The sequence below is a fragment of the Abramis brama genome (assembly GCF_963993115.1).
Source record: "Abramis brama genome assembly, chromosome: 10".
Classification (NCBI taxonomy): domain Eukaryota; kingdom Metazoa; phylum Chordata; class Actinopteri; order Cypriniformes; family Leuciscidae; genus Abramis; species Abramis brama.
This window is the reverse complement of record NC_139972.1, coordinates 5,781,985-5,806,176: the sequence shown is the minus strand read 5'-3', so window position 1 is coordinate 5,806,176 and position 24,192 is coordinate 5,781,985. Positions and strand designations below refer to the sequence as shown.

General features: G+C 37.4%; 1 protein-coding gene across 2 annotated transcripts in view; it reads left to right on the top strand.

Annotated features, from left to right (window-relative positions):
- cwf19l2 (CWF19 like cell cycle control factor 2) overlaps positions 1-22,261 on the top strand; it is a 45,866-nt gene extending 23,605 nt beyond the window's left edge. For both annotated transcript variants that reach the window (XM_084126280.1, XM_084126279.1), the window contains 13 exons: positions 826-945; positions 1,536-1,629; positions 2,556-2,665; positions 4,536-5,305; positions 7,264-7,366; positions 7,488-7,703; positions 9,963-10,100; positions 15,541-15,753; positions 17,451-17,567; positions 17,858-18,013; positions 19,928-20,008; positions 20,090-20,191; positions 21,116-22,261. In XM_084126280.1, the coding sequence (XP_083982406.1) occupies positions 826-945; positions 1,536-1,629; positions 2,556-2,665; positions 4,536-5,305; positions 7,264-7,366; positions 7,488-7,703; positions 9,963-10,100; positions 15,541-15,753; positions 17,451-17,567; positions 17,858-18,013; positions 19,928-20,008; positions 20,090-20,191; positions 21,116-21,256 (2,361 nt within the window). In that variant the 3' untranslated portion in view covers positions 21,257-22,261. The remainder of the gene's footprint in view (positions 1-825; positions 946-1,535; positions 1,630-2,555; positions 2,666-4,535; positions 5,306-7,263; positions 7,367-7,487; positions 7,704-9,962; positions 10,101-15,540; positions 15,754-17,450; positions 17,568-17,857; positions 18,014-19,927; positions 20,009-20,089; positions 20,192-21,115) is intronic.
- Positions 22,262-24,192: the final 1,931 nt, after the last annotated feature.

Below are 24,192 nucleotides of genomic sequence, written 5' to 3'. Positions count from 1 at the left end.
TTTGTATCTTATAATCCAACGGTGTACAAAACAATAGTCACAAAATGGCAGCATCTGCGATTGAATGAAACAAGAGGGAGTGAGTCCACGATACTGGATGGCATAATTAAATAACTGTACACAAAATATTGATTCGACTGAGTTTTAATATTTTATTAGCTCACCAAAAGCAAAACTTCCATGAAGAAAACCCATTCCTAGCAAGCGTATAGCGCTGTGACCCGGATGAGCCTGTTTCTGTTCTCAGTGGTAATGATATACCGCTGGATGACGCGATTGACCAATCAGAATCAAGTATTCCACAGAGCCGTGTAATAATTTCACTTAATGGAGGCGGTTTGTCTTACAGCAGTTTACTGTGATCTGATGACCATCCTTGCTGCGGTCTGTAATCACAGTCTTCAGACACTGAGATTATACGAGTGTGTCAGAGTGGGTGATTGTTGTCCTACACAGCAAAGCCACTTGTGGAAACTTCAATATTGTTATTACTGGAATTGAAGAGCTCTCTCTTCTCTCTCTGAGCCGTAAGGAGCGTCACACTGACATCCATTTGCAAAGCAACCGCAAGTCATTCATTTTCAGTGAGAGCTGGTGCGTTGTGTGCGTGTCCAGTGCCGTGATGAAGATGCGAAAGGTCTGCTTTACATGAATGTGATGCATGTTACAGACAAATGCTTTTTCACCCGCCAGAATTCCTCCATTTGTTTGTTAGCAGCAAAAAAATAGATACAGAATCTTATTTTTAAGGTGCATCTTATTTTTGGGCATAACAATGCATTAAATCTAGTTTTTCATAGTCTTTGTCTGTTTGACCTTTCCTAGAGAGATGAATGGATGACCTTTGACTTCCTGGCGATGAAGACGACCTCCGTGGCGGAAAAACGAGCGCAGAAAGAAGCAGAGAAAGAGGTGGAGAGGGAGAAAGCAAAGGCTATTGAACAGGTGAGCGACGTTTGTGTCTTCAAACAACATCCATGTCATTATGACATTCAAAACTGACACATTCCTTTTTATTATTTGGTGAAGATCCACCTTTACACTACTGGCCTCTATTATGCTATTTTAAAGGTTCCTAATGTTGTTTTGGCCTCTCCTACAATAGTTTTACATGCATCCAAGGTCAAAAAACATTTTCATTTTCTCATAATATCCATTTCAGCATCAGCTCTTTTCTCACAGTGTCTGAAACGCTTCGTTCAAAGATTCAGTCTCTCTAAACCCCGCCCCTCTGAGAGCTGCTCTGCTCTGATTGGTCAGATGGCCCAGTCTGTTGTGATTGGTCGATCGCTTACAGCACGCTGTGGTAATCAAACGCCCATATCTGAATTTCAGCTCCGGATCTTCCTCTGAACTTTATGCACAGTGATACGAACAGTAACAATGGAAAATAAAATAAATAAAAATCCTTGATGCAAACAGTTCAAACCAAGCAATCAAACTCAACAAACGCTTCGTAGAGCGTGATTTTGTTGTACGAGGAGTGTGTGTTTGTGTTTATCGTGTGTTTCTCTCTGTCTTCCTCTGTCTCTCAGGCTGGTCTTCACAAGTTAGAGTTGAACCCTTATTGGAAGGATGGAGGAAGTGGTCTGCCCCCAGAGGCCTCCTCCAGTACTGCGGTTAGAAAAGGTGAATGCCGAAACAAGAAAGCCGAAATGAACGTCATTTAGAAAACGCTTGTATGATTGAATTTGATCCTAAATACCATGGATTTTCTCCTACATCAAAAGTGAGGAAATCAGGATTTTTTTTTTAAAGGCAGAAACTGACGTGAAAACTTGTTGCCGCTCATATACTAGTAATTCAATATAATACATTTAAAAGAATAAATTTGATGATCTGAGATGGTCAAACTTCGAGAGATTATTTTTTATCTCACAGTCGCAGGTGAAAAATCCATAAAAAAAATTACGTTACATTTTACAGGAAAATACTATTTCAGTTTTTCTTCTTGAAAATGTCATGTTTTATTCAATGTGTTACTTGCTGTTTCTTTGTAATTATTTGTGAAATTTACTCGCAATTTCTGAGTGAAAATTGTTTCAAAGTAAATCATACAGCAAATGTATTCAGTGTAGAGCAGTTCAGCAATGACCTTTGACACTTTAACGTATTATTTCAATCAACAGAAATGTTCATTGTTAAAGGTTGGCGCTGATAACCCCATTGATCAATAACATTTTAGATTTCTAAGTGGTCAGTTTTCGGCCAAAATAAGCTTCAATTTGGGCCAAACTTCGCAAAAAAAACGGGCTACGTGAAACTATTAATAGTGCAACCCAAGTTATTAAAAGCTTTGTTGGCTGCGACTCTTGGAGAGACGGGTTAAAGCCAACAAGCTGCTCATTTCATTTTTCATGATTGATTCCCTGCATTTTCTGTGTGTCATTTCAATGCACTGTTTCATTCTGAAATATGTCACGTTATTAGAATGGGGCGTTTCATGTTGACTGTGAGCTGACAGTGCAGTCGCTCTTATCTGCGCTCTGTACACGCTGAGCGGGAAGTGTTTATTTCACAGATGTTTTACGCAGATTTCTCTCTCTCTCCCTCAGTGGTGAATGATGGAGGGGTGAGCTGGCTCAGAAAGTCCTATCAGAGGATGAAAGAGCAGGCCGACAGAGAACAGCGCAGTGTGGAGAGTGTGGTGGCGGAGAGATACGGGGTGAGCAAACACACACACACACACACATCTCTCTTTAATTACACACACTGTAAGGTTGAAAAAGAGCTCATTCAAGTCATTCATTCATGAAACTGGTCATGCTGTATATTCATTGCTGTTTGCAACCAATAAGGATTTAATATTGTAAATTATTTAATTTTATACCGCCCAGTAGGTTGATTTTTTGCGTTTCCGATTCTGCTTATTGATTTTCCCAGTTTTTTTCTCCCAATGTGGTAAAAAAAAGAGAAGGAAAAGAAGTCAAATAGGTTTTTTTTGCGAAACATTCTGTTGTTGCTGAATAGTATGAACACAAATCAGCAGCCTAAAGAACAACCAGCTAATAAACTAGACTAACTAATATAAGTTTCAAACATTATTAAAGACAAGTCAGTAATACAATAAGAACAAATAAGCAAATTAGCAATAGCACAGATAAATACAAAGTTCAGAAATAGAAATCAAATGTAAAATAACTCAGTTTTCTTTTTAGAAATAAAATATAGATTGCTCCTTGTTAAAGTTACAAAAGTTATTCAGTCAAGACCAGTGAGGGATTTTCTGTTTCTTTTGTTCTTTGATTTACAGTAATGACACAGATGACAGTAGGTTTATTAGGCTATATATTAATATATATTCATAATATAATATAGTCTTATAATATTTTAATTTATCTATCATCTGTGTGTGTGTGTGTGTGTATATATATATATATATATATATATATATATATATATATATATATATTAGGGCTGGGAATCAATAAAAAAAAAAAAAAATTGCACATTTGCTGTAATTAATTGCAATTAATTGCATTTCCCCCAAGCTTGTAATCATTAATATTTAAACTTAGAATCACCTAATTAAATTAAACAACACAGAAAAAAAAGGAACAGAAAATAGCCCTATATTAAAATAATATTAAACATCAATATATCAATATATTATTCTTTTTCAATAATCAATCAACATAATCAACTAAACAGATTTTTTTTTTTTTTACTAATTATCCAAATAAAATATAGTCCTACAAAGCTATTATTACCAGAGCATGTGATCAGAGCAGGTCATTTTACCATTGTTGCCCAGCATGACTATACCAGCTCAGCAAACAGAAGTTTACTACTGAGAAATTTCACGTTATTTGAGCGGACTTTGCTTTTCCAGTGCGTGATCGGTACATGATTCGAACATTTGGGCCGTTAATGACAGAGCAGAACATTGAGCAGAGAGCGCAGCGCGCCGACACACACACACACACAATGGAGAGCGCGGCGCGAACAAGGAGCAGAAAAGACCCGCTCATGAAAGCTGCGCGAGAATGAAACCTGATCGCCGAACACGGAGGGGTGGGACGGCATATTTTCGGCCTTTTCAATAGCAGCCGCAACAGGAAATCATTAAAACGAGGCAAAAAAAAAAATGCTGCGTTAATTGCGTTTTTTTTTTTTTTTTTTTTACGCGTTAAACATCTTAAATTAATCGCAAAGATTAACACGTTAATTCCCCCAGCACTAATATATATATATAGAAACACATACACGTGTGTGTGTGTGTGTGTGAGTTGTAATATATTATTCAAATATTAGATAAGTCCAATAAGAAAAAAGATGGTTCTTTTTCTTCAGGATTCCTGGGTAGTTTAGCTCATAAAAATGTTTTTTAAAATGAAGTTGAAATCATGCTGCCATATGGAGCTCATGGTTATTTTCTCTTCTGGAACCCGAAGCCCTGAAACCCATATGGGTGTTTTGAATGTTTTCAGTGCACCATTTCCCACCGGGGTCGACATGTACTGAACTCTAGTGAATCTGCTCCGCTTTTGGTGGAAACTGGCCTTAATGATGTGATTTCTCTCTTCCCTCTGTAGTCCATGGAGGAATTCCAGAAGAAACTGCGAGAGGCGGAGGAGGTTGCGTATGGAGAGAGAAGAGAAGAGAGGGGTGACAGTAGAGGAGACCGAAACGAGGGAAGAGAGAGATGGAGGAGAGATGAAGGGAGGGAGAGATGGAGGAGAGATGACAGAGATGAAGGGAGAGAGAGATGGAAGAGAGACGACGGAGAAGAAGGGAGAGAGAGATGGAAAAAAGACGAAAGAGAAGAAGGGAGAGAGAGATGGAGGAGAGACGACAGAGAAGAAGGGAGAGAGAGATGGAGGAGAGACGACAGAGAAGAAGGGAGAGAGAGATGGAAGAGAGAAGAAGGGAGAGAGAATGAAGAATGGAGGAGAGGACGGCGAGACAAATCTCCAAATGCTAAGAGAGAGAGAGAGCAAGACTTTGAGAGAAGGTCTCTCGACCACGAAGAACGCGATCAGAGATCCGGGCCGGATCCAGACGAGGATCCGGAGTCTCAGAGACGCATCACTTCCTCTCTGTACAGCCTCAAGGACAAGTTCCTCAAACCCTCGGATGCCGACGAGGATACGAGCGCAGGGCCAGGGTTGAGGAGGGGGGTGCAGAAGGGCTCCTCATCCAATCAGAGGACAGGATTCAGAAAACCTGATGATGATGATGATGATGGGGTTGTAGCTGCTTGGAGGAAGAGCAGTGATTCAAAGGCGACGCCGACCCCACAGAAGCACACAGAGAAGAGCGCCGCCCTGCAGGAGGAGAGCAAAACAACAACAACAGTGAGCAGGTCAGAATGAAGAATAGCAGCAGGGGGTTTTAGAAGATACTTCACTCTATCTGCCTTATTTCCTTATGTGTAAAGCCACGTTTCCACCGCAGGAACTTTCCCCATATATATATATATATATATATATATATATATATATATATGCATACATACATACTAATATTTATATTTTTACATTTATTGCATATTATTGTAATATATTTTAATGTATGTTACTATACAGTGTAATATACTGTAGTAATATTAATAGGGGTGCACAGATCCAACTTTTTCAGTCCCGATACCGATGCCTGGGCTTTGTGTATCTGTCGATACCCGATACCGATCCGATACTATAGTTGAATTAATAATAAACTGTATACCTTCCACCTTATACCTTCCTTGAAGAGACAAAAGGCACCAGACTTTACTAACTAAACATAACTAAGACAAAATAACAGATGTATGTAATGTGTTGAATTCTTAATTATTTAAAAAACAATTGTGCATTCAAATCGAAAATAGAATATAATCAAACTTCTTTAAATAAATGTAAAAAAAAATTAAATGTAGCAGTGGAAACAAAAAAACAGTGTATTGGTCTAACATACAATAGTAATCTGACAGTTTCCAAAAATTGTAAACATGTAAAAATATAAAGTGCAAAGTCCTGCAAACAGGAATTTAAAATGCAACATAGCAGCTGAACCTGAGAATAAAAATAAAAAAATTTGGTCGAACAACTTGATCACACATACAAATAATAATAACCAAACATTGTAATGTAGTGCAGTGTCACACCACCATCACAAACATGACCTGTGAATGCTCACTTAATTAGCAATGGCAAATTTAAATGTCAGTTTTAATGATCATTATGTTTCATATTTTTAAAAATGAAAACAAAAAAGAAGCAGGGTTGTGTTTTATATTTCGTGTTGTTATAAATATATGCAGTAAAGATAATCAATGTACGCGTTTGCCTGAACCACATTTATGTGGCCATTAATATGTTTAAGATTTTTTTTTAAATGAAAAGAGGCAGAGTGGTGTTTTATAACATACTTCGTTTTATTGTTGGCTAAAATATACATAAAGAGATGACCGGAGTAGCCAGAGCGAGCTGAGTGACGCGATCAAGAGCGCTGCTGTTCCATTTGCAGAATAACCGGACTCGCATCCTCTCGTCCTCGGGAGTTCGTTCTGCTGAGTCGAACTTGGCAAGTCCGAACTACCAAGGACGGACGCAAGTCCGAAGTTTGCGTACTTGGTATTGAGAAACGGCCTCTGGCTCGCTCCATGTTGCTTCTAGCATGCGACACACGTGAAGCTGACGAATGACGTAGGTTCTGCTGTGACGACAAAAAAAACAGCTATTTTATCAGTATCGCGGCCAATATCCGATCCTAATATCGGATCGGTGCACCCCTAAATATTAACATTGTACATTTCTTGCAAAAAAGCATAATCCTGAATTAAAGCACAAGCATAATCTCGATAAGCATTAGAACTCGATGAATTCTAGAGAACTAATTTTACATTAATTCTAGAACTCACATCGTGAATTCAGGCTCTTCTAGACACCCCAGTGCTCATGTAAATCCTACAAATGTCAAGGAATTTCAAAGCTGTGCTTTTTCAGGCGTTTTTTTTTTCCTAGTTTTGATTTGCTTTTAAATATTTAATCAGGTTGATATTGATCTTCTGTGGAGTAAAACGTTCTCTACGCAAGATGAGGGCATACTAGTCATAGTCTAATTTCTGTCGTTGTTTTGCGTTGGTCTTTTTCATTGAATTGGTTAAACGTGATTTGTAAGCAAATCTGGATGAATCAACACGATTATTGGGAATTCGTATCTAGTAATGGATTCATGGGAAATGTCATGGTGAAGTCAGGGAAATTGATTTGTTCTATACAAGTTCTTGACATTTTTACTCGTTACTTATGCTAAAACTGATTGTGTTTGCTAATCTTCCAGTTCAGATAGTGAGGAAGAGGAGGAGGAAGAACTGATCCTAACGGATGAAGAGATGAATAAACTGGGAGCCAAACTCGTCAAGGCAGAACTCATGGGAAACACGGTGAGCTCATCAAACATACTTGGACAGAAAATGCTGTGTAAATAGGAAGCTCACTAGTGTTTGAGACTGTTCGTGTATGAGTAGTTTTGCTGGAGTCAAACCTGTGTGTGAATATCCACAGGGCCTGATGGAAAAACTAAAAGCTCAGATGGATGCTGCCCGACGAGCCAAAGAGAGCCGAGCTCAAAGAAGAGCCCAGACCCAACAAGCGTCTGCGCCGACCGACTCGGAGAAGGAAGTGGTGTTGTTCAGAACCGACGCGTCGGGACGAGCCTGGCCGGTCAACGCCCCGTCGCAAACACTGGAGCCTCGAGGAGGACGGAGGAAGCGGAAAGCGGTGAGACACACTCACATGTGCAACATCAGATGTGATTTTGCTAACTTTGGTACTTTGTTTGGAGTTTATTTACTTTAAAAGGGAAGTCTTGATTTTGTTTTTGGGCTCTACTAGAACAGGTTTTTATGGAAGCTTGTTTCCGCCACAGAATAAAACATTTTAAAAGATAATTGCAACCTTTTTCTCAGAATTGTGAGATATAAAGTCTGAATTATGAGATATAAACTCGCAATTGCGAGTTATAAAGTCTGATTCTAAGGGAAAAAAGACGATTGCGAATTTATATCTCACAATTCTGACTTTATTTCTCCAAATTGTGTGTTATAAAGTCAGAATTGCGAGATATAATTCGGTGAAAAAAAGTCGCAATTACCTTTTTTATTCCTTATTCTGTGGCGGAAACAAGCTTCCATAAATATTCATGCTTGAATGTTCATAAAACACATTATTTTCCTCATATTCTCCATTGTTGCGGCTCCTCTCTTCCCAGTCTGTCAGTAAAGCTCTGTTTAGTTCCCGTCTCTATGAAGCTCCTCCTTCTGAAAAGCACCCTGTGCTCTGATTGGTCGGCTGGAGCAGTGTGTTGTGATTGGTCGAGCGCTTCGAGTGTGTTTGGGAAATGTCCCGCTCTCACCATAACCGCCAGTTTAACACACTACTAACTAACTCAACCAGGCCCGCCCCTTTATTCTGCGCATGAATTATTATAATGAGGAATATTGTGACGTGTTCGTTCCCGGAAGAAACTCAAGACTACAATGGAGGCGTTTCAGGAGTTCAGAAACACTGATATAGAGAAGAACTCACACAGCAACATTACACACTAAAGAAAGATGAACATGGAAAACAAGCAGAAGAGGTCGTCTTTAAATTAACATTTGCCTGAAGTCTTAGGCCCTGTCCCATTTCTCCCCCCTTAAAACTTCCACTTGGTTTTGAGTGCCCTCGAAAGTAAAGTCCCCTCAACGAGGGGAAGTGGAGTTGAAGATCTTTCCCTATGAAATAGGACACCACTATATGCAAATTATATACATGCACATAACTATCCCAGTTATGATCAGGATATAAGTATCCATAATAATATGCTAGAAATCTAATAAAGTAATCAAATGTAAAATAACACAGCATAGTTTATTATAGATAGATTAATGCTCATTAAAGCTAAAGTTATTCATTCAAGAGCTGGGAGTAATTTTCTCTTTGCCTTTAGTTGTTTTATTCACATTAAAGGTGTAATCATTCGCAGGTTTATTAGACGCTGCCACTTTAAGACCGAATGCAGATCTAATAATACACATTTTCTCCCAACTATTCCACAACTAACTCCCATTTAAGACATAAACTGTGTGAAGCTCGGCTCTCTTTGGCTCGTCGGGCAGCATCCATCTGAGCTTTTAGTTTTTCCATCAGGCCCTGTGGATATTCACACACAGGTTTGACTCCAGCAAAACTACTCATACACGAACAGTCTCAAACACTAGTGAGCTTCCTATTTACACTGTAAGACATAAAAAGTGAATCTCCAAACCGGTCATTTAGCCATATTTTTGTCTGTATTTGATCGTTTAGACGCGCACATGAAACCCAAAGTATAGTTTGCTTGTCTAAGTTAGTTGCAGTCCGTTTCCGAACGCGCGCCGCCATGGGAACAGGGTCAACGTCTCTTGCGCGGATCATTGTGCTTATAATAGCTCTTTTTACAATCAAACACCTCCCGCAATTTATAATCAGCAGACACTGCATTTTACAACAATCACTGATTGTGCTCAGTGCTGTTTGGGTTTAACGTTAGGGAGAAGTGAAGAAAAAGATGAAGCACTAGACGAACGCGGCTAGTTTTTAATAGTTTTACCTCACGTCTTCTTTATATAATAATAGGAAGCCAACATCGAAAATAAAATTAGATGAACTACCCAGATAAGATGTATATTTGATGTGAAATATTTTCTAACATTCCTTTCCAGCGGTGTCCGCCATCTTGTTTAAAAAAATTTACCGGCTTGCTGAGCCCGCAAGGTATCCTGGGTAATTTCATCTTCCACTTAGTTGTAAGCCTGCATCGGACCGCACTATGTTTTGAGGGTTGATTTTAAGGGGGGAATAGCACTCCCCCTTGCTCTTTAGAGTATTGGGACACCCTACCCCTACACGAGAACGCGCAAAAACAAGGGTTAGGGCAGAAATCTAGGGTAAGGGGAGGTATTGGGACAGGCCCTTAAAGTCACATTTTCTCCTCTTGTGTGATTTTTTTTTTTTTAGGTGGAAACGCATCAGGACGGCGAGCGTGTGCGCTACTTTGAGGATGATGATGGTATGGATCTGCGGGAGATGGTCAGGCGGGAGAAGATGAGCTCTGCGGAGGATCAGAACGCTCTTTACTCACGCATGGCCGCCAAGGTGAGCGCCCATCTCCTCACACACCAAACACTGATGAACATGCGAGCTCGTTTCCACCACAGAATAGACATTTTAAAAGATAATTGTGACTTTTTATCTTCATAATTGCAAGTTCATATCACACAATTCTGACTTTATAACATGCAATTGGGAGATATAAAGAAAATCCACAGAAAAATGAAAGTGTGGAACAGTCTCTAATTCTAAAGGGACGTTCATAAAAACATTTGCAGTGAAAAAGCAAGGTTAATATTTTTTTATGAGAGTAGTGATGCGATGCAATCATTTTTTGCTTTTTGCAAATGAGCAGCAATGTAACGACTACACATTTGATTTGTCTCCTGTGAGATGCACTCAAAAAATCTTTATAAATGTAAGATTTATGTATTTGAATTGCATATAAAATTGGTTTACACAGTTTTATTATAAACAAACTACTGAACATAATGTGATGCAAGTCATACATAAATGAAACGGCTACTTTTTTTTAATGTGCATCAGTTTTATTTGAATTAGATAATCATAATTGTTTAGAAGCGTCACGGATCTGTTCATTTAAATATATACATTTATATATATGTATACAATATACAGTTAAAAAAATGCATTGCATTAAATTGAATGCATCCAAATACATGTCAATTTTACATGCAGTTCAATTAAATTATCTTAAATTTAGGCCTAAACATTTTTCTTTTTCCAGTGTTTCGTAGTTTCTGTAAAGAAAAGATTGAAATGCCTCAGTGTGTCAGAAATGAGTTTCTGAAGCACAGACACACACATATATCTTCCTGTGCTCATCTATCGTCGAGAGCCAGACCGGCATCGGCAGATGGTGGCGGTAAAAGCCGCAGTATTCCTGTGATCAATCTCTCAGTCTCTCCTCCGATCGCAGACTTTAAACCCCGGCAGGGCGACTCAAATCTGTTAGAATAAACTAAGACGTCACCGTCGCCATGGAGACGAGAAATATGAAAGTGACAAACATTTGCACATTTTAGCGGCACTTCACTCTCTCTCTCTCTCTCTCTCTCTCTCTCTCTCTCTCTTTCTCTCTCTGCCAAGTTACCATAACATAGCAGCTAAAAGTGTTATTAATATATTTATTTCACCAATTTCATCAGCAGAAGGCAGAATTGAGTGTTTAGTTAGTCAGTGTAATCGCAGTGCTTGTAAGGCAGCATTGTAGGGATATTTCTCAAACATTGAGTTTCGTCTTTGTTGACATAGTTACCTTCATTCAAACGTTTTGGCAGATCATTTTTAGAACATCTACATCACTTTGACGGAATGTTCGTTATTCAAAATCTAACTGACAGCCCAGTGACATCATTATGGTATTTGCATACTTTTAAATGTGCTTGGTCTCTTTTTTTTTTTGCATCTGTTGCTTTATGGTCATCATTTTATGAAATATTATGCTCAACCCTCTGGTGCGGCCGGATTATTTATTTTTATTTCAACTAAATGAATGTACTATATTTCAGTTCAATAATTTCTTTTATATTTTATATTTTTAGGAAATTTTATGGTTCTCAATTTTATTTATGGAATAGTTATGATCCATTTATTAACTAAAGTTAATCACTTTTTGAGCATAGATCTGAAAATTAAATTTCCAATTTAGGCTGTCATAAATCTCAAGCACACACTTAAGTTCGGTCTCTTTTTGAAGATGACACTTGGCAGATTATTCCTGATGTGAAAAGTTAAAAAAGTAAATAAATAAAATAAAAAGTGAAACTAAAAATTCATAAGTTTAAGTTTATTATTATGAAAAAGGCAAAAAATATATATATTTTTACATTTTTATATGAAATATATATTTTCCAAAACACATTTTACTCTGAAACTGAGAGAAAATCAAAGAAATAAATCTAAACAAGTTTTTCTCCAAATTTGAGCCTGATATCTCAAAAAATGAGCTTTCAGTGAGATTGTGTTCGGCTGCAGTACCAAACGCTTCCACTGGAGGAAATTCGTCTCTCGTTAGTTTCCAATGCGCTCATTTTAGACCGTGAACAATACAAGTGCAAGTTGTTTGTTTTTTTTCAGGACTATTTAAGCTCGAATCATGTCCGTGATCACACAAGTGCCAAAACCAAGTTTCAAACCATTATGATTAAGTAAAAAAGAAAAAAAAAAGGTAAAATGTTTGTCAAAAAAGTCAGAACAGCACCAGAAGATTAAAATAATGTAAGATTAAAGTTATACATCTCCCATTGACTGACATTTAACAGAATGTCCAAAATGTGAAATATAACCAACAGCAATGATATCAGTGTAATATTTGCATACTAAAAATGCAAATAATTTTCTCGCTTGCATTTATTTGCATAATGAAATGTGCTTAGTATTTTTTTTTGACTATTTTTGTAATAATTATAGAATTTATTTATATGATTCATCATTTTAAATTTGAATCATTTAAAATCTCCCTTTGAGTCACAGTAATAGATTGTAGAACCAGCTGTGATGAAGTTATTGTGATATCTGCGTACGGCTCTTTCTCGAGAATTGTGATTGCTCTTTTTTGCATCTATTTAACAGCCAGCTTTACAGTGTCGTATTGTGTGTGTATTCACAAGCGCTCGACTGAAACTAGGACGTGTGCCTACATAAACCTGCGATTACCTGAAACTTTTCTTTTGCTGCCTTGCAAGCTCTTCTATTTTCTGCAAATCTAAAAAAATGCAAATCTAGTAGTTTGTGTGTTTATCTCCTCTCTGCTGTCCATGTAATCCAGACAGTTACCAACAGAACTGCACACACACACACACACACTAAGCTCAAACTCTCTGGTCTGTCTAGGTTTTCACGGTTCAGCTGGAGTCTGAACGCAGTGATGCGGAGAATAAGTGTAGATTTACTCTGATTTCATCCAGACTCTCCAACACTCTCGCGCTCACCTCGACTCCTCTCCATCTGTCAATCAAACATGCCAGTGTGAACACACACGCTCCCACACAGATCACCCGTTGCTACGGATACATCGCCTCCTTGTCTGCTTGTTGAACCACACCGTTAATAATATAAGCCTCTCTCACTCTAGTGTGTGTTGGTGTCTGAAGAGAGCGTGACACACACACACACACACACACACACTCTGTTAGCGTAATCCCTGTGGCCCGGTCACATCTGCCACTGCTGTTTTCTGGATGTTACTCCCGCACTAATGACCCGCAGTTTTACCAGCAATCAGCAGTAAATCCACACAGTCAGATCACATGACTCCTGACGACCAATCCAATCGCTGCTCCACAGTCGAGTTTCAAGACCCCTTTTGCCCAATCAGATCACATGCCGGTAGGGCTGCAAGATTTGGGCGAAAAATCGAGTTGCAATTTTTGCTGATTAGTAAAATTGGAATTTTAAATGTGATATTTCTTTTATTTATTTTTAAATCCACGTTTGCTAAAAATCCAAAAATGTGATTTTTTTTTTTTTTTTCTTCTTCTTTCAAATCCATGTTTGCTGCGCAATTTGGCCAATTTAAAAAAAAAAAAAAAGACATATCAATATGGCTATAAAATAATAATATTTAATTATAATAATTCTTATTTTAATTAAAAAATGTATTTTAAGTTTGAGAATCTCCCTTTAACTAACATTAATAAGAATGAAGAACCAACTGTGATGAAATTATTGTGATGTAATATTTGCATACTAGTCTAATAATATTTATTAGTAGTAGTATTACTAAATAAAAATATAAAAATGACTACCAAAAAATAAATATATATATTACTATTGTGATTTCACTGTAAAAATTAAATCAAGTATTTAGGAAAAAAACACACAATAATAATTATATAACTGTAAAATTACAATACTAATATTTATGGCTGTGCATGGCTCCTTCCAAATTTGCATATTATCATAGAAGATAATAATTAGGGCGTCATGAATCATAGTATATTGATATTAATTTACATAGTAAAAAAAAGTTGGTTAAGACTCAATTATTTTAAGGTTGTTTTCAATTAACTTTTGTATTGTTGCTTTTTGTTTTATTTTACTCTAGCACTTTGGGTTTAGGAAAAACGCATTATAACTAAAATTCACTATTATTATTATTATTATTATTATTATTATTATTATTATTGTAAATAGTATATAAAGGATACAAGATAATGTACTAATTCCAAAGTATTTTGGACCAGTATTGCTGTGGTTTAAGAGGATCTGTAACATTGTAGTATGTCCCAATAAAAGACAGATTTACTAGTACGTACTTGTCTTACTATTAAAGTGCAAGAAAAGCAGGGATTTATAGAACTCATAAAACATTTCTCATTCCTCTGTCCTGAACCCGCTTTCAGCCTTTAAAAGATTAAACTCACAGACATGCAGGCCAGAGTGAACCTTTAATGATAAAAGTGTGTATGCGAATAAAGTAAAGTGAACCTTTAAAGGGGTCAAGATTCACTTTTATATGATGTGTGTGGACACAATCACCATACAATTAAAAAAAATCCATTCAAAAAAAGCCTAAACACTCTCAATAATCAAGCCATTCAGATTTTCTGAGCAATATGATCATTATCATTTAAAGGGGTGGTTGATTATGATTTCACTTTTCTAACTTCAGTTAGTGTGTAATGTTGCTGTTTGAGCATAAACAACATCTGCAAAGTTACAACGCTCAAAGTTCAAAGCAAAGGGAGATATTTGCTTTTAAAGAAATCGCTTTTTAAGGACTACAACAAACGGCTGGTAGAGACTACACCACATTCCTCCTGAGTTAGTGACATCACCGACCCTAGAATTTACATAAACCCCGCCCCCTGAACACGATTTATAGATTATCAAGACTAATCAATGACTAGAAGATAACTACACATCTGCTTCATAAATTCATCAACTAACCGTTTCAGAAATGTCCTGTTGCTTCTACATGTTGTCACTTCTTCTTGAGTCTCTCCATCATTGTCTGACTCCGATTTGAACATAAAAGGCTAATAAAATTTTCAGTGCATGTGTGTGTGAGGTAGAAGGACACAAGCTCTTGAAGCTCCGCCCCCTGTGCCGGGAGCAGCAGCTCATTTGCATTTAAAGGGACAGACACAAAAACGGTGTGTTTTTGTTCACCCTCAAAAAGTGACAATTTTAACATGCTATATAAAAATATCTGTGGGGTATTTTGAGCTAAAACTTCACATACACACTCTGGGGACATCAGAGACTTATTTTACATCTTGTGAAAAGGGCATTACACCCCCCCTTTAATGAGACATGCACCCAAACGGGTCGCTGTTTTTGAGGAGGTAAAAAGAGTGTTGTTTCACACAACCATTGAGCAATTTTAACCAAAGTATGTTACAAACTTTACATGAAGACCCTAAAGAATCACACCAACTTGTGGGAAATGGGCATCCGATGACCCCTTTAATGATGAAAGTGTGCATGCGAACGTGTTGTTAATGGACGTGTTTTTCAGATGATGGGGAAGACTGACGGCGATAACTACACGCTGGATGACATGTTTGTGTCGAGCGCGGCGCAGAAGGAAAGAGCGGGTCTAGATGAGGAGAGGCAGAGGAATAAAGCGGTTCACGAGACGCGGAGGTTAGCGGGCCGGATGGAGAAATGCCGACACTGTTTCGACAGTCCTGAACTTCCCAAACATCTCATCACAGCCGTCGGAAACAAGGCACGACACGTTACTGTTTCATAGCAGCTTTACCACAAACACTTCTGCATGCTGGGAAACTTGGGATAAGTTTGAGGTTTTTTTAGAGAATCAAGTTTGAAACATATTTGAGTTAAATATCTGTTGACACTGAGAGGAATTTGACTTTCTAAGATGCACATGATATGAATTATTGCTTGAAAATAACATTTCAAATATATATATATATATATATATATATATATATATATATATATATATATATATATAAATAATGCATGCATGCGTGCATACACACATACACACACACAGTACCAGTCAAAAGTTTACATTTTTCATTTAGATTTATAATTTTAATTTAGATTTTTAAATGTTTTGAAGGAAGTCTCTTCTGTTCACCAAGGCTGTATTTATTTGATCAAAAATACAGCAAAATCAGTAATATATTGTGAAATATGATTACACTTTAAAATAGCTGTTTTCTTATTTAATATAATTTATTTCTTGATGTCAAAGCTGAATTTTCAGCATCATCACGTCAGTCTTTAATGTCACATGATCCTTCAGAAATCTTATAAAAATGCTTGATTTTGTGCTGAATTATTAATACTGGTTCTTATTTTCATCAATTTTGAAAACCATTTTTGCATGCTTAACATTTTTGTGGAAACTGATACATTTTGTCAGGATTCTTTGATGAATAGAAAGTTCTAAAAGAACAGCATTTATTTGAAATAGAATCTTTTTTAACATTATAAATGTCTTTACTGTCATTTTAGATCAATTTAATGCATCCTTAATGAATAAAATTATATATATATATATATAAAATTATTATTATTTTATATATAATATATATATATAATATTATTACTTAAATATATAGATTACTTATATATATTAACTTTTGAATGGTAGTGTATCATGGTGTCCACAAAAAAAAAAATAATAATAATAATTAGCAGCACAACTGTTTTCAACATTGATAATAATCATAAATATTTTTTTGAGCCTCAAATCATCATATTATACTGATTTCTGAAGGATCATGTGACACTGAAGACTGGAGTAATGATGCTGAAAATTCAGCTTTACCATCATAGAAATATATAACATTTTAAAACATTAAAACAGAAAACAGTTATTTGGATAGTGTGTTTAACTTCACATCATTACCGTACATACAGAATTACCATAATTGTGAATTTTAAACCTGTAAAAAAAATCATATTTTTGCCAAACTCATGATGCATGACGTTAACATGAAGATTTTAGGCTGAAATGTTGTTTATATGACACCTTTAAGCGTTTAGAGGTGTCATATAAACAACATTTCAGCCTAAAATCTTCAATCTAAAATCTGCCTAGGCAACTCACTAGGTAATGAGACAGAGACTGAATCTTGCTGTTGGTTGTGCACAAACACACGCACACTCGCACTCTCCACATACACATACTCACATACTTTCACACACACACACACAATAATATATCTTCAGCAAAAAAAGACTAATCTCTCCGCCAGCCTGTCCATTGCGTGTGTTCGGCTGCGCTAAGAGGATTTTCCCAGATGCTCAGTTTGTCCATGTGTGTTTGGGATGACAGAAGACAGGTTGCGGGACGGCTCTAGGTTTTAGCAAGCTGTCCTCATTAATGCGCAAGCTTGAAAGTTGCTCTGAGCTCTGACGCGTGTGTGTGTGTGTGTGATTCTCTCGCAGGTGTACTTGTGTCTGCCGAACAGTGTGTCTCTGACCGAAGGTCATTGTTTGATCGTACCCATCCAACATCACACAGCGGCCACGGGCCTGGACGAGGACATATGGAGCGAAATACAGGTACAGACGCAAACGTTCTTGTAAACACGTTCTGGAAGTGGGCAAACACCATTAAGATGTTGTTTAGTAAATGTAAAAATGTATCTTTGAATATATAATGCATTTATTATACATAATGATACAGACATGTTTTGCCTCTTCCCCAAACACACATATTTTAACATTTCAGGATCAGTAACTATACAACATCTTGACCCGGATCTCTAGATCACAGCTTGGAAAGAACACGCTAACAACACACACACACACACACACTCAGCAGATTTATCTCTAATATCGCTCTCTTATAGATGTTCCGTCGTGCTTTGGTCCGCATGTTTGAGTCTCAGGAGTTGGACTGCGTGTTTATGGAGACTCATATGAATCCGAAAAGACACCTGCACATGGTGTACGAGTGTGTGCCGATGCCCAAAGAGCTCGGAGACATGGCACCCATTTACTTTAAGGTAACACACACACACACACTTGGAACAAACACCCTCACAATAGAGTGCAACGGTAGCTGTGGCGTATCGTTAAAGTCTCCCTGTAGTCAATCATTTTATCACTTAAAACTCATCTTTGATCACCTTTAATGAACCATTTGCTACATATAATGAATATTAATAGGATTTTTACTTCTGGAATCCGACTGTTCAGGAATTTCAACAAACAAACTAGTGTTAATTTTGTCTGCTATTTTATCATTTAGTCTTAGACTTAGTCCTGTGTCAAATTTACTTTTTTAGTTTTTATCATATTTGTTTTTTTTGGTTTTTACTTGTCCTGTTTTTGTTTAGTCAATGAAAACTTTTTCATCATGCCGCATAATGGTTAAATTGATAATCCTGATTATTTTGCTCAAAATTATAATCACAACAATTGTCATTTGAGAAATGTATTTTTACATTATTGTACTTTCACCTATATGCACAAATCAAGAGAATGTCTTGAAGAAACTTCTCTCAATAATTGTAACTAATCTAATAATTCCAAATTACATTTACATTTACACACTTTGTATCGTCACACAGAGGTTGCATAAGTGCAATTATTCAGCAACCACAATCGCAAATATAGTCAAGATTATGGATTTATTACGGTTCATCACTGGAGAAGGTTTGATCTCAGATTTAGTCGACTGAATGACACTTTCATTTAAAGGAGTAGTTCACCTTCAAAAAAATTTTGCTGATGATTTACTCACCCCGATGTCATCCAAGATATCCATGTCTTTCTTTCTTCAGTCGAAAAGAAATTAGGGTTTTTGAGGAAAACATTCCAGGATTTTTCTCCACAGAATGGACTTCAATGGCAACCAACTATACCAGTGTTTAAAGAAGGTTCAAATGTCCGTCTCAATGCAGCTTCAAAGTCTCGACACGATCCCAGTCGAGAAATAAGGGTCTTATCTCGCGAAACCATCGGCCATATATATACTTTTTAACCACACATGCCCGTCTTGTACCATCTCTGAGATGCGCCACGTATTACGTCATCACGTTGGAAAGGTCACGAAAAAAAAAGAAAGTATTATAAAAATAAATTAAAACAAAGATGTCGGACGATTTTGAAGTTGGAGGAGAAAATGAGAGGGAGTTTTTCGCCCTTCCCTGCCTTTTTGAACCGGAGAACACAGACAAATAACTTAGATGACGTGACGCGTGACCTTTCCAATGTGATGACACAATGCGTGGCGCATCTCAGAGATGGTACAAGACGGGCATTTGTGGTTTAAAAAGTATATGTATATTTAATTTTTTTTAGAAAATGGCCGATGGTTTCGCGAGTTAAGACCCTTATTTCTCGACTGGGATCGTGTCGAGACTTTGAAGCTGCATTGAGACGGACATTTGAACCTTCTTTGAACATTGGGATAGTTGGTTGCCATTGAAGTCCATAAAAAATCCTGGAATGTTTTCCTCAACCTTAATTTATTTTCGACTGAAGAAAGAAAGACATGGATATCTTGGATGACATCGGAGTGAGTAAATTATCAGCAAAAAATCTTTTGAAGGTGAACTAATCCTTTAAGCAGATTGGGGGATTTAAATTCTTGAAATCTGGCAACCGTATACATCAATGAAAAGTGCGTTGAAAACAGTCTGTTATTTTTTGTCTTCTTTTTTTTCGCCAAAAACAGTGTTTATGGTCAAGTTCTCATTTTTAACTACATTTTCTGTCAACAATATTGCATGTTGATATAGTCAGTTTTCGTTTAATGACGTTGGTGTCTCGTCTTAGTCATGGGGAAAAAAAGGTAGTCAATGAACATTTTTTTCGTCATAGATTTCATTAATGAGATTAACACTAAAACAAATACACATTCTTATGTGAATGTGAACGCGCTCATTAAACTTCTTTGTTTATTTGTTTATCAGAAAGCCATAATGGAAGCGGACGAGGAATGGGCCATGAATAAGAAAGTTGTGGATCTCTCATCGAAAGACATCAGACAAGCTGTGAGTTCTTCCTGTCTCCTCCTGATGTCTCTTGTTCTCCCTCCTCTGTCTCGGTATTTGACGTTGTCTGTGTCTTCGCAGGTCCCTCGAGGGTTGCCGTACTTCTCTGTGGATTTCGGGTTGCAGGGCGGCTTTGCTCACGTCATCGAGAACGAGCAGAAGTTCCCACACTATTTCGGCAAAGTAAGTCTGAGAGTAGCACTTGTGCTTGCGACTCTGGGCATGATCATTAAGAGGCCATATTTACTCTTTTACAAAGTCTTGATTTTGTTTTCGGGGCTTTACTAAAACAGGTTTTCATGCTTGAATGTTCATAAAACACATTATTTTCCTCATATTCTCCATTGTTATGGCTCCTCTCTTCCCAGTCTGTCAGTAACGCTCTGTTTAGTTCTTGTCTCTATGAAGCCCCTCCTTCTGAAAAGCACACTGTGCTCTGATTGGTCGGCTGGAGCAGTGTGTTGTGATTGGTCGAGCGCTTCGAGTGTGTTTGGGAAATGTCCCGCTCTCACCATAACCGCCAGTTTAACACACTACTAACTAACTCAACCAGGCCCCGCCCCTTTATTCTGCGCATGAATTATTATAATGAGGAATATTGTGACGTGTCCGTTCCCGGAAGAACCTCAAGACTACAATGGAGGCGTTTCAGGAGTTCAGAAACACTGATATAGAGAAGAACTCACACAGCAACATTACACACTAAAGAAAGATGAACATGGAAAACAAGCAGAAGAGGTCCTCTTAGAATTTAAGTCCTCATGTGGTGAAAAATCAAGTTTTTAATATTGTTTATATGTCTATATGATGTTTTTGTATATGCTTTAAGACAAACCATGTGTAAATTCATGAACGAGTGGATCTCTGAGCTGAGTGAGTGAGTGGAGGCGGGGCTCATTTGCATATTCATAGAACTGCGCATACTAAATGAGGGTGTCGAGTTACATTCAAGCTATTTTAGGGTATGAAGAATGGAAGGAAAAAACATATGTAATTTTGATTCAAATATCAAAGATGAGTTTTAAGGGATGAAATGATTGACTACAGGGGGACACAAATATGATGCATGTGAATAATAGTCACTGAGATTTGTTCTGTGTCCGTCAGGAAATCCTGGGAGGGATGCTCGACCTGGAACCGAGACGATGGCGCAAACCGATCCGCGAGAATTTCGACGACCAGCGTAAGAAGGTCCTGAAGTTCGCTCAGGAGTGGAAACCGTTCGACTGCACGAAGAGCGATAGCTAACCTCTCAGAGACGGTGTGTGTTCATTCTGAACTCTGATTGGCTGAGCCATCACAACACAGCAGTTAAAGACTTGGATATGCCTGAATTTTTATTTTAGACTGTACGTATGCATTTAACCGTCTAATTTGGATTATCTGGAGAAAAATCCTCTGGAGAAACTTCAGGTGCTTCAGATTCGGACAAAAAAGTATTTTTTTTATTTTTTTATTCTTCAACACAAGACAATTTTGTTTTTCTCCTAAACATTAGTTTTGAATGCCTCGTGTGTGTGTGTGTGTGTGTGTGTACTGGTGTCTCTGATGAATGTGTGTGGAGCTCAGTCTGTCCAGTGCTGATGTAAACCCTGTTTTCCTGCGCAATTAAACTCAGAATAAAATATTGCAAGACTTGCAGCTGCTCAGCTAAAGATGTGCTCTGGATTTATAATCTGATTGTGTGTGGATGACATCTCTCTCGCTGGTTCCTGTGAAGCTGACCTTGAGTTCACCCCGTCAGCTAATTTACAGAAAAAACAAATCATTCGTTTTCTTTAGCTCTCCGAGAACATGCACACTAAACTGATGTTTAGTTGATGAACAAACTCTTTAAGACTTTAAATGTGCAGTATAACTCTTCTGAGAAACAAAAAGTAGTTTTTAAAGAGTCTGTGTCCGTGATGTCATGAATAACAGAACCAGGTTTAGTTAGTTGACCCGATCACTTTGACAGGAATCATAAGCTGTTCGCTGCTTTCATGCTCATGCACACTTGCAGTATTAAGTTTATTACATGTCAACACAGTCACTGAGGTTTGTTCTGTGTCCGTCGAGAAATCCTGGGAGGAATATGTACATTAAACTGTCATGTTGCAAATTAAATCGTTTTTTTCAGTGGGTATTTTTGAAGAGAGTTCAGTGTAACTCTACAGACAATTCACGCATTTGGAGGGTCATTCTCTTCTGTTCTAGTCTGCGCTGTTCTATGGTTTTATGGAGGCGTGTAATAATGTGCATTAATGAATCAAGCTGAAGACCAAGAAAAAGTAGATGATGTAATTTCCTGATTAATAAGTAGCACTGCCTAATCTTGCTAAAAACAAAACTCACTACTTAATATATCAGATTTTCTCATATGAACATCTTCAGTGATCCCTATTATTTTCAGCTACAATTCACCTTTATTTTCTAAATGCATGTTGTAGATCATATTGTCTAATTGTGAATGATTCATCCGTGTATATTTCTCTTTTTTGGGCCTCAATTTTTAATCAAAATGTCAAAAAACGTAACTTTTAGTCTCTGTTCATACGGTCGCTTTTTGATTGATTCCTGATGTATAAAATTTAATCTCAACATCCATTTTTCTTTTCCCTCATTGAGCTCAGAAATATGTCACGTTGTGATTTATAAATAGTGAAGTTTGCTATTTTTGTGCCACTGCTACCAAACCCAATTGATTAAATAATGATCTTTTCCAAACAGGTTTCCAAGTCCCAGTGTTCACTCTGGTTCCAATGGTCATAAATAGATCTGAACCATGAGTTTGGAAGAGGAACTCTCTGTTCTTGAACATTTGCACATGGAAACCTGTTTAAAAACATTAAAGGGGGGGTGTAATGTCCTTTACACAAGATGTAAAATAAGTCTCTGATGTCCTCAGAGTGTGTGTGTGAAGTTTAAGCTCAAAATACCCCACAGATATTTTTATATAACATGTTAAAATTGTCACTTTTTGAGGGTGAGCAAAAACACACCGTTTTTGTGTGTTTCCCTTTAAATGCAAATGAGCTGCTGCTCCCGGCACAGGGGGTGGAGCTTCAAGAGCTTGTGTCCTTTTATCTCGCACACACATGCACTGAACATTTCAAAAACTTTTAGCCTTTTATGTTCAAACCGGAGTCAGACAATGATGGAGAGACTCAAGAAGAAGTGACAACATGTAGAAGCAACAGGACATTTCTGAATGGTTAGTTGATGAGTTTATGAAGCTGATGTGTAGTTATCTTCTAGTCATTGATTAGTCTTGATAATCTATAAATCGTGTTCAGGGGGCGGGGTTTATGTAAATTCTAGGGTTGGTGATGTCACTAACCCGGGAGGAATGTGGTGTAGTCTCTACCAGCCGTTTGTTGTAGTCCTTAAAAAGCGATTTCTTTAAAAGCAAATATCTCCCTTTGCTTTGAACTTTGAGCGTTGTAACTTTGCAGATGTTGTTTATGCTCAAACAGCAACATTACACACTAACTAAAGTTAGAAAAGTCAAATCATAATCAGCCACCTCATTAATTCTGTCGTTCTGTTTGCTGAAGTTAGTGGCACAGAAATATGAATGTTTCATTTAAATCCTCTTGCTTAGGATTGTTGTTGTTTTCATGCACAATACATGTTTAGTGTTTTTTTTCTAACATTAAAAAATGGATCTGTGTTAGTTTATTTATACACACTCAGACAGACATGAGGCTGTTAACATGTGAACAGAAACAGGCAGAACAGGGAAAGTGGGTCAGACTCGGAGTGGAGAGAGGGATGCTGGGAGGAGAGTGAAGGACAGAGAGAGAAGAGAAATATCCGGAAGGCATCAGAGAGAGAGAGAGAGAGAGAGAAACAGTCTTCAACCTTCACCTCTGCTAACACGACGTGACTGTGTGTGTGTGTGTGTGTGTGTTATCTCTCTCTCTCTCTCTCTCTCTCTCTCTCTCTCTCTCTCTCTCTCTCTCTCTCTCTCTCTCTCTCTCTCTCTCTCTCGTTGACCTGCAGTGTCTTTCACATTGTGGATGAACAGAACAGTGTCTAATGAAGGGTTTTAATTATCCAGGCCAATGTAATATTCAAACGTACATGGTTTTAAATAATTATTTAATTCAACATTATATTATTATAGTTTGCTAAAGCCTCATCCAGATGCTTTAGTCTGAATCTATAGTCTGAGCTGATACTGGATCACACACTGTGCGTTA